This window comes from Asparagus officinalis, chromosome 8 (genome assembly GCF_001876935.1).
Source record: "Asparagus officinalis chromosome 8, Aspof.V1, whole genome shotgun sequence".
Classification (NCBI taxonomy): domain Eukaryota; kingdom Viridiplantae; phylum Streptophyta; class Magnoliopsida; order Asparagales; family Asparagaceae; genus Asparagus; species Asparagus officinalis.
The window spans coordinates 112,031,222-112,041,952 of NC_033801.1; the positions used below are offsets into that span (position 1 = coordinate 112,031,222).

General features: G+C 37.3%; 3 protein-coding genes across 3 annotated transcripts in view; 2 read left to right on the forward strand and 1 right to left on the reverse strand.

Moving 5' to 3' along the window:
- Nucleotides 1-3,569, reverse strand: part of LOC109851390 — a 5,463-nt gene extending 1,894 nt beyond the window's left edge. The window contains exons 1-6 of the mRNA XM_020421481.1: nt 3,460-3,569; nt 2,357-2,449; nt 1,385-1,463; nt 1,177-1,255; nt 554-593; nt 336-470 (exon numbers count right to left, since the gene is read on the reverse strand). Coding sequence (XP_020277070.1) covers nt 336-470; nt 554-593; nt 1,177-1,255; nt 1,385-1,463; nt 2,357-2,397 — 374 coding nt within the window. The 5' untranslated portion in view covers nt 2,398-2,449; nt 3,460-3,569. The remainder of the gene's footprint in view (nt 1-335; nt 471-553; nt 594-1,176; nt 1,256-1,384; nt 1,464-2,356; nt 2,450-3,459) is intronic.
- LOC109851391 (centromere protein V) lies at nt 3,581-10,372 on the forward strand. Its single transcript, XM_020421482.1, has 2 exons — nt 3,581-3,868; nt 9,640-10,372. Exon 2 carries the CDS (start codon nt 9,646-9,648, stop codon nt 10,078-10,080), a length of 435 nt encoding a protein of 144 aa, XP_020277071.1. The 5' UTR covers nt 3,581-3,868; nt 9,640-9,645; the 3' UTR covers nt 10,081-10,372.
- Nucleotides 4,842-5,765, forward strand: LOC109821723. Its single transcript, XM_020387886.1, has one exon. It carries the CDS (start codon nt 4,842-4,844, stop codon nt 5,763-5,765), a length of 924 nt encoding a protein of 307 aa, XP_020243475.1.

Genomic DNA, 10,731 nt, shown 5'->3' on the forward strand with positions numbered 1-10,731 from the left:
ACGTACTTTGTATATGAAATGTTTTGAACCATTTCCTCTTCTGTACTTTATATATATTCTATATTACCCTATGCCCTCTCCTATTTTCAAGAGTAGTTTTTATCATTTATTCAAGCCGTTAATGTCGTTAGAAACAATTTCAAATAATTTATGGTACGTCTCTGAAGTTTTGAAAAATCACTCTCTAATTTAAAAAATTTATGTTAGCTTTGCGCAGAACTCCCAAAAGTTCATGGCTGTTATGTGAAACATACCCAGAAATGGATATCACAAGCCGTTAAAAAGCAACAGAACTCTACGTAAAACAGATAGTAAGTTTCAATGTTGGAAGCAACCTTCTTCCAGGACCATATATTCCTCCCAATCGGAATACGTAAACAGGCACCCCAAGTTCATGCCCCAAATCTAGCCATCCTTTCTCAGCTGCAACTCTTGACTTAGCAGATTCAGTTTTAGGGTTTACTGGATAGCTGCATTCATAAAAGGATGCTTACTACATTATCATGAATTTTGTTAATATACAAGATCGAATCAAAGAGAAATTAGATTCTACTCCTCGGACACCAAGGTTCCACCACAATCTCCATAGACACCTGCCAAGTCAAGAAGAAGATAATTACTCTTTCAAAACGAACATATTGGCTTATGACACATAATGCAATTAATACAAATATAATAGGTTGCACTCTTACAAAGAATTGCTAAAGCTAAAATAATTAAGGTTGGATTAAACATAAGGATGTTTTGGCATCCAAGTTGTGCAAGTATAGGGCCACGTTTCATCGGGATTCGAGTTGTATGATCCAGATCAGAACATTATGATAAAAAAAAAATTGTATCTTATGTTTACCAGCCCTATTTGAATAAGTGGGGCATTGAGCTTATGAGAAATTTATTTCAACTTCCAAGTAGGGATTTATTAGATTCCAATAACACAACCTATATGTTAGATCAAAGTATGCTTTATGTATATGTTAGATCAAAGTATGCTTTATGATCCCTTCAGGAAGAAAACATGGGACTCCTTACACGAGAAGAAAAAAGATAACCATCAACATGACCAATCAAGAGCGCATAGTAAACACTAAACTGAAAACAACTTTGTAATAAACAAAATACCAACAAGCTAAAATTGCAGAAGAACAAGCATTATGAGTAGATAACTTGAGGACCTACCTGTTGTGGATAGATAACACAAATATTCAAGATTCCCAGAAGTCAATAGATTTTGCAGGTCTTTATGCAAACAAAGCAACTGCAAGAGAAATTTCACACAAACATGAAAAATGTGGTGTTAGATTAATGGCCACCTGATAGAGTAAGTCCAATAATATACAATGAGCTGTCTGAAATCAAATTGGGAAGAAGATTTTGGTGAACTTACAGGATCACCAATGCCTGCAATAGGAGGAATGGAGATGAGAAGATGGGTTGCATTTCGCAAGGTAGGAATACTTTCCAATCTAAAAAGGCATTACAAAAAAAATGAATTACAAAAGTTTTAGACGTCCAGTTTGAAGTTTGACTTCCCTCGGTGGTGAGAAGCTAAATAAGGAAATGAGTCAAACAGCACTATAAAGCGAATAGAAGCTCCTTGTCTGCCAAGAAGCACATGCATGGGTGCCCATGCAAATATTATCAATGTAGGAAAAATGAGGTAATAAAAAAATAAAGAGATTGTACTATATACACAGGCAGTTCATTCATTAATGCACACGGAATTAAGGTAAATATACTATGTTATTAGTATTACAAGTTAAAAATCATCCGGTTTCAAAGTACATCCAAACATATTGTGTGAAGACATTATTGAGTTGTAAAGCTAAAACCAGAAGTTTAGCAGAGTTCAATAGAAGATAAAATTAGGATAGTTGAGAAATAACTAATGAAAATAATGTGATTATGTGGTGAAGATATTAAGTAACTTGTAAAGCACAAACCAGAACATCAGCAGAGTTCAACAGAAGATGAAAATTCAAATAGTTTAGAAACAATTAATTGAAAATAATATGAACAAAGAAAGAATCCATCATTCAGGATCACACGTTATTTAATCTCTAATAAGAAACAATAGAAGGAAATATAAATGCATAATTTACCTGAGCATATAATCTCCAGTAAGAAACAACTAATCTCTCAAAGCAAAGTGATATTTCTGCTTAAAGATTCTTACCATTTGACCTCAGTAGTTAGACCTCCAACAAAAAAGAAAAAAAAAATCATATTGAACTTATTTGCAGTTCATAATAGAAATAACTGGCCGGACAAAGATTCTGAATAAATATCATAATTATAACAAACTCCTCATGCAACGCAGAGAACTATTTTAAGTATACACCAAAGAATATCAACATACTTGCTTTTATGTGCATCAAAAACATATGCATCCAAGCCCATCTCCTCAAGTTCTCTTTTCCTAATAGCACTTGTGCAAGTCCCAACAATTTCCCTATAATGAAAAAGAAGAAATTAACCTCCTACCGGGTATTCTTTTCCCCTTCTTTAGTCCCTTTTTTGAGTCAACCTCTAGATCTCGAACACAAGAAAATGACTACTTATCTCCACGATCCAAGAAATTCTTTTTTCAAAATTGCATCTTGTCCTGGTTTCCTATAAAATAAGTGTTTAAAAGCAGCACTTGTTCTACGCAAATTTGGTGCGGCCCAAAGTTTTCTTTTATTTATTTATTTAAATAACCGCAGAACATACGTCCATGGAAGTTACCAACTAAAGAAAATAAATTCACAATGTACGTGAAAAGGAAGAGAAAAGAAGGGAGAAATACATTAGGAAGAAGAAACAAATAAATGCAGGCTTCCGAATCAAGGTGTCAGGCCGCTCCTAGTGGATTGGCTACTCTCTCGTAAGACGATGTTGTCATGCAAAGAGTATTTGCATCTCAAAGTTTATTCTGAAACACTCTCATTCTGTTCTTTCAAATACGAAGTAACAGACAACAACGACACTAATGTGGCTTATAAGCTGTATGTAAGCTAAAATAAGTTGTTTGCCAAACATGTCTCGATGGCTTATAAGCCACTTTGCCCCGTTGCCAAACATGCTCTAAGGAGGTGCAATGAGATGTTATACTGTCCCAAAATGCTACATTCTACGGTTGAAGTAAACTGGAACAGTAATCCGCAAGAAGATAAACCCAACACCTAAATTCAGCAAAAATAAATACTCTATAGTTGAATTTAACTTCAATCTATAACATACATTTCAAAGAAAAATGACCAAATGCGTCCATATAATTGATAGGAATAAAAAAAGAACTTTTCTCCTAATTTCACCTAAATTTTGCAAAATAAATCCTCCAAATAATCCATAAGATAAAAATAATCAAATGGACAAGAAGCGAAGTTGTCCCTAAAAAAGTCAGTTTTTTTTTTCCCCGCAAAGCTCCGAAGAAAGTAAACAGGAAACAAAAAATACTAAAAAAGGGATTAGCTTTGTTACCATCCTTCTTTCTTCAACAGATTCGATACGTATCGGCCGACGAATCCCAATCCGAAGACGAACAACCGGTTGCCTCGAGATTCGGATCTCACGGCCACCACCGGAGACGTCACCGGCCTGCATCGAGCTTTTGTTTGGCAGCAGCAAAATGAAAATAAGTGACAGTGACCGAATTTTTTTTTTTTTTTTGTTTTTTTGTTTGGGGGGATAGATAAATAGTTCTAACTTTCCGTGGGGCTACAAGAAGTCAAAGGACCTCGTAAAAATTTTTACAAGGAAGGGGGTCTAACTGCAGTTTACCATTTCTTGAAGCTAAAAGGGATCAATCATAAATCTAGGGTTTCTAAGCTCGGAGACGCGGTGAATCGAAGTGAAGTAATTGCGCAAAGAGCCAAGCTTTTATTTACGGGTGCGCGCTTTCGTTCTTGACTTGATTTGCTAAATTTGATCGAATCTAATCATAGCTTTGTTTAGTTCTCATTTTCATGTAATCGTTGAGCTTAAAGTCAGGATTTGAGAGCTCTTTTTTAAATTCTAATTTTAGTTTCTAAAGCTTGATTTCTAGAATCCGGTCAATGATATTTACTTAGGATTATCTCAGGAATCTACAAAATTTTGTAAGTGATGATAGATAATTTGTAAGTTCTTGAAGTAAATGGTCTGTTCATCTTTACAACAAATCTAGTGAAGGCACTTTCAGTTCAAGAGAGGTGAAGTCAAGCATACATATCAAGGGTAAATTATGGCAAACCCCCTTCATCTATACATAGTTTTTCAAGAAACTCTTTCAATTATTAAGTTCCACCCAAAAAAAAAGAAACCCCTCATTTATACCCTATCTTCCAAGAAACCAATTCAGCTATGATATACAGTAGTAAACCCGCTCGACTATACCAAATTATTCAAGAAACCCCCTCATCTATATGAGTTAAACAAAAAAAACACCCTCATCTATGTGGAAATGTGTACATTCATAATGTAAGAGCAAGTGCATCAAGCTCCCAGTTGGGAGTCCTAGTCAGCAAGCTCTCAAGAGCTCTCAAGCAATTTAGAATTAAAAATTAAAAAAATAAGTCTTAGGAGGTCATTCTTCTTCTATGGAGCTCCAACAAGCTTCTAGTTAGGAGCTTCAACAATATCAAAAAAACCCCTCTTCTTTTTAAATATTTTATTCATTACTTTTAATTATATTTAAATCTTTTGTATTTTTTTCCTAACCGTTGGGATACGGCCTTCGAGGTAGCGCACACGGTCTTCGAGGTAACTCACGGTCTTCGAGGTTGGGCACGAAGTTCGAGGCATCGTAAACTTTGACCGTCAACCGACTGATTCCTATAAAATTTGATGCCTTCTCTCCTCAACCCATCATCCCCCAGAACAAAATGTCTAGCTCATCTAGCTCTAGCGATGATGAAATGATGAAGACGTTCTTTCTTATGGGAGCTGCTGTCGTTGAGGAAGAAGTACAGGAGAAATGTTCAACTCCAGTTCAACATAAAAGATGTATCGTGCTCCATCAAAACCGATTGGAAGGCCACAATCGGTTGTTCCAAGATTATTTTGCTGACGCACCAACCTATCATCTTCATTATTTTCGTCGAAGATTCAGAATGACGCGTTCGTTATTCCTTCGAATCCACGACGCAGTCGTCGAACATGACAAGTACTTCATCCAAAAGAGGAATGGTGCTGGACAGTTGGGACTATCCAGTCTTCAAAAGATTACTACAGCTATGCGGATGCTCGCATATGGAACATCCGCTGACTCCGTTGACGACTACGTTCGGATCGGTAAAAGTACGTCGCTTGAGAGCGTGAAGAGGTTCGTTCGATCAATTATCAACATCTTTGGAGAGGAATACCTTCATTCACCGACTACTGAAGACGTTGCACGCCTGCTCGAGGAAGGTTCACAACGAGGTTTTCCTGATATGCTTGGGAGCATCGACTGCATGCACTGGACATGGAAGAACTGTCCAACTGCCTGGCAAAGTATGTATACTGGACATTTTTATGAACCTACAATTATTTTGAAGGCTGTAGCTAGCAAAGATCTTTGGATATGGCATGTCTTCTTTGGACTGCCGGGGTCTCACAATGATCTTAATGTTCTACATCGTTCACCGGTATTCGCACAACTTGCGGAGGGAAGAGCTTCACCGTGCAACTATACTGTCAATGGCCACGAGTATAATATGGACTTGCGGAGGGAAGAGCTTCACCGTGCAACTATACTGTCAATGGCCACGAGTATAATATGGGATACTACCTCACCGACGGGATTTACCCAGAGTGGTCCACATTAGTGAAGACTATTCCAGCACCTCGAGGAAACAAGCATAAGTACTTTGCCCAACAACAAGAAAGCGCAAGAAAAGATGTTGAGCGAGCTTTTTGCATGTTGCAAGCTCGATTTGCGATTGTTCGTGGATCAGGACGTTTCTGGCAACCTTGTGTGCTGAAAGACATCATGACAGCTTGCATCATAATACATAACATGATCGTTGAAGATGAACGAGATTGTCAATTGGACAACAACTTCGACTTTACTGATTCGGTACCAGTCGTTAAACCTTCTCATGTGCAGACGGTGCCTCTAACTGAATTCATCCAAAATCATCATCGGATCAGGAACACGCAAACACACAAATCACTAAAAAATGATTTGATCGAGCATTTGTGGCAGCTCAAGGGATCCATCGCCGAGGATTAAGTTTCTTTATGTCTAATGTAATTTTAGAAAAGGAGTTCAAGTTCTTGTACTACGCCAATTTTATTTTTAATAAAGTAGTTGTTTTCATTCAATGCCAAATTTTTCAACTTCAAGTACAATCATAAATCTAATACAATATAATATTTGATAATTAGGAAGAACTAATAAGGATGCGATGCGAGTACAATATATAATAATTAGGAAGAACCCTTAGACATCCACCTCTCCAATATCTCTGCCTGACGCATTTCAAAATATTGTCGTTGAACTAAATTGAGTGTTGAGAGATCCATCTTCATGATATCGTCATCTTGTTTCTTCTGTTTTAGCTCTATTTTTTGATTGGTGGTTTGCTTCATCCATGTGAAAGCCTCTCCCATGATGGACTTAGTGGACTCAGAGTTTTCCACATTTTGTTTCCTCTTGAGCTTTGCCGCTTTCCTCCCTTCAGGCCTTGCTATAACATCATCCGAGTCAGTGTTCAACTCGATGGGGGTCGCTGGCATGGAATTGTTTGGTGAGGAATCAGAGGTTGTGGTTCTTCTCGGTTGTGATCGAATCTTATTGTAAGTTTTCATTTGTTGGATCCACTTTTGATGATATCGAATCTTATTGTAAGTTTTCATTTGTTGGATCCACTTTTGATGATGACGCAACTCAACCCAGCAATTGTCAAACACGAATGGCTTACCATAAAGAGATTGGTATAATTCTTTTACTTTTGCAGTCTACACAAGAGTTAAATTTAGAATAATCAAACATATAAGATAAATATTTACATAAAAATATATAAGTTAAATATTTACATAAAAACATATAAGTTAAATATTTACCTGGTCAATAATTCCCGTACCAGATCTTTGTTTTCCTTCAATCTGAGCAACGAACCCGCAGAACTTGTTGACAGACAGTTGAATTGTTGACCAACGGTGCATCATTTGGTTTGGTATGCGGCTCGTTGGATCGGTGGAGTATTGGATAAAGTAGTCGTTAGCTCTGTGTCAAAACTTATCTTTGTGTTGCCCCGTACCTTGGATGGCGTCTTGGCTCGTGTTCAGCCAAGCAGACACAAGAAGCTTATCCTCGTGGACAGTCCAATTTTCGGACCGCGTGTAAGCCTTCTTCTTCTTTGTGGTCGGTGTTTCTTGGGATGACACTTGTTGTGTTGCGGATTGCGAGAACTCGATGGGATACTCTTCTTCTACGACTTCTGTATAGAACGGCAAGTATAAGGTCGATCTTTTACCGGTCAGGAGTTACGAATAGTAGTTGTTTTGGGAGGGATCCATGAGATTTGTAATTTGATAGGAGAAAATAGAGTTTTTTTTATGATAGAGTTGTGTGGAATGATTTGTGTAGTGAATTGTGAATTTATAAAGTTTTTTTTACTGTTCAACGACATTATTTTTCAACTCAACGGTCATTTTTCAACGTTCATTTTCCTAACTCAACGGTCATTTTTCAACATATCATGCTCATTTATTTCATTTATCTTCAACGTATCATTTTCAATGACATCATTTTCAAGGACATTACTCTTGTGCAGCCAATTAAAAAAAAACTTAGCAAAATAATCTGTCCTTATCTTCACTCCCCAACCGTCGTTATCTTCATCTCCCCAACCAAGATAATCCGTCATTATCTTCATCTCCCCATCCGTCGCCCCAAATATTCATCTCCCTAACCAAGCGCCGCCCCAAATCTTCATCACACCCCAAATCTTCAACTCAGCAGAAAACCCAGTCCTCTTCATCTCCGTCGCCCCAAACCCAGGCCTCTTCATCTCCCCAACCGAGCTCCGCCGTCGAATCAAACCCTCTCCCTTCTTCAACTCTGCAATTGTGTACTTGTGGGGGGGTTCTCAAATTTCTTCCCAGTTGAGAGCTCCCAACAGCCACGTCAGCCTAAGGAGCCCCGCTTAGGAGCGGTTAGAAGCTTGCTGGAGGGGGGCTGCCAACTTCCACGGCCACGTCAGCCTTGAGAGCAGAGATCAGAGTTTGTTGCCCTTGCTCTAATGCAACTCTCCTCCTCTATGAGTTAAACCATGCATTGAGCTTTTTTTCGGTTAAACTTAATACATGAAGGTGTTTATTTGAAAAAAAAGAGATGGAGATTAAGGGGGTTTCTTGTAATTTACCCTATAATTTAACGTGATAGTTTCCTACTCATTGGAGATCTTCTCAGCAGAGATTTTAGAAGAATAGTGCTTTATTAAATAGGGCTGAAAGAGGACAGTTGATTGGTACATATGAATTGTAAAGATAAGAATAATAGAGAAGGAGAACATGGTTGGTAAGCAACTTTGTAGGCAAACTTTCGGAAATCCCATATAACATTAAAATGGATGATGCTACATTGATAAGCAACTTTGTAGGCAAAAAATGCTTTTAACTTTGGGGACATCTCGGTGGCATCCCAGGAAAATTACCTAAGAATTTTAGCAAACACAAGCATAAAGTGGTAATAATAGAAATGTCGATGCTGTTGAGCAATGAAATGAAGAAAGCAAGCACAAAACATCAATACGTTGATGAAACATAAACTTACATTCTTTGATCACAGTATTTACGGGCAAATGGTCTAATAATTATTATACACAAAGCTTACTCTTGGGATTAAGGCGCCTATCATCTGGCTCGTCTCTCTTGGGTTTTCTTTGATGCGAAGGATATCTATTGCAGATAATACATCCTCCTCGAATGTAATCTTTTATATGAGTATTTTAAACATAGAATATCAAAATTGAGAAATGTAGCTTATATTGTATCACCTGTAGTTAGCACATGTTATTTGTCCAATTTATACTATTAGTAAGGCAGCACTTGACTGATATTCCCCAAATCTGACTTATATTAGCTTAATTAGCTTAAACATCAAACGGAATAAATATGAGAGCATATGTGATATATGACTTTCTTTGGAAAACATAAAAGAAAATGTGAAGAGTAAAAGGGGAAAAAAAGATGGTTGAAGCTTTCTAGCACTAACATTTGATTTTAGTAGAAAAGTTTTCTTCAAATATTATTGGTTAAAATCCAAATTATTCGTTAGGAGTTTTAATTGATTTAGAAATCTTTTTAGGACATAATTATTAGTGAAGTTTTGTTGGTACGGTTGGTTTCTTCTTTATTCAGGATTCTTGCTGAATAACTTTTGTACGATTATAACAAACTAATATTTGTTAAATAAATATCTAAAGAGATTATGAGAAAAGTTATGGTTTATTTAAATCATATGGTTCAACCTTGGGTGTAATGCCCTAGATTTTGAAGGTGTGGAATATTGATTATTGTGAAGTTGTTGATCCAGGCATGAGGCCAACTTACGATTGAGGATTGGAGCAAAATAATAGCTATCCCTGAAATGCGGGAATTACCTGCTCCTTTCCCTGCCATATTCAGTTTTTCTTGTGGTTTCAATGTCAAAATATTACTACTCATTACACAATAATGAAGCCATTATTGCAGTTAAGGATGAGCGAGGAAATTGTAACCCATAAGGGTAGATGTCACTGTGGGCTAGTTCGGTGGCAAGCCGAGGCGTCATCAAGTGTAGTTGCATGGAGCTGCAACTGTTCCGACTGTTCCATGAGAGGCAACATCCACTTCATAGTCCCATCCGGCAAATTTAAGCTTTTGGGAAACTCTGAGCAATTTATCACCACGTACACATTTGGGACTCACACCGCAAAGCATACTTTCTGCAAGGTATGTGGCATAACTTCTTTCTACATACCGAGGTCAAATCCCGATGGAGTTGCTGTTACAGTTAGGTGTGTGGAGCCTGGTACGCTTAAACACGTTGAAATTAGATACTTTGATGGTAAAAACTGGGAGAGTGTTTATGAAAAAAGTTCCATATCATCATTTTCTAAATCAGACAGTGGGAGCCTGCAACAAGGATCGTAACTGAATAGGAATTTTCCCAAGTATTGATAATGTTATATCTTCTGGTGTTGATTTGTTGATCATGGATCGCTTTCATAATGTCTAGTGTTTTGGAAATTATCAAGGATATTTTGACTGAAAGTCCATCTGAACATCTTTCAAGAATTTGTGTTAGTCATTTGGATCCCTGGGCAAGTTCTGTTGGCCATTGATGCTTGGAACTATCTCTTGTGTGTAATTGTTATGTTCAGGCATAAGTCAGGTTTACCCAGAACTTCTCACAGGTCCTGGGACAGACAGGCCGGTTCATTTTATCAATAATGAGGTGGCAGGAATAGCAACATAAAAAATGAGTAAGGAGGGACATACGGCCTAACCCTAAAGATCCAATAACTGATCATGACCGAAAGACTCTTCTAAGGCATGTGAAAAGCCAGAAAATTATAGGACTATCCTTGAGGAATACAAAGATAAAAACAGAACATGACATTAGAAGATTCCTACTGAGGTATGGCCTAATCCTAGCTTAAGTCTTTAAGGTTTTTGTGAAAATCACCTTTAAGATTATTGAAAAGAAGATGAAAGGACGTTTTTTTTTTCCATTATGAACATTTTGGTCATTTGGACGCACATGCTTTCACATGTACAATCAGATCTAACAGTCAATTAGGG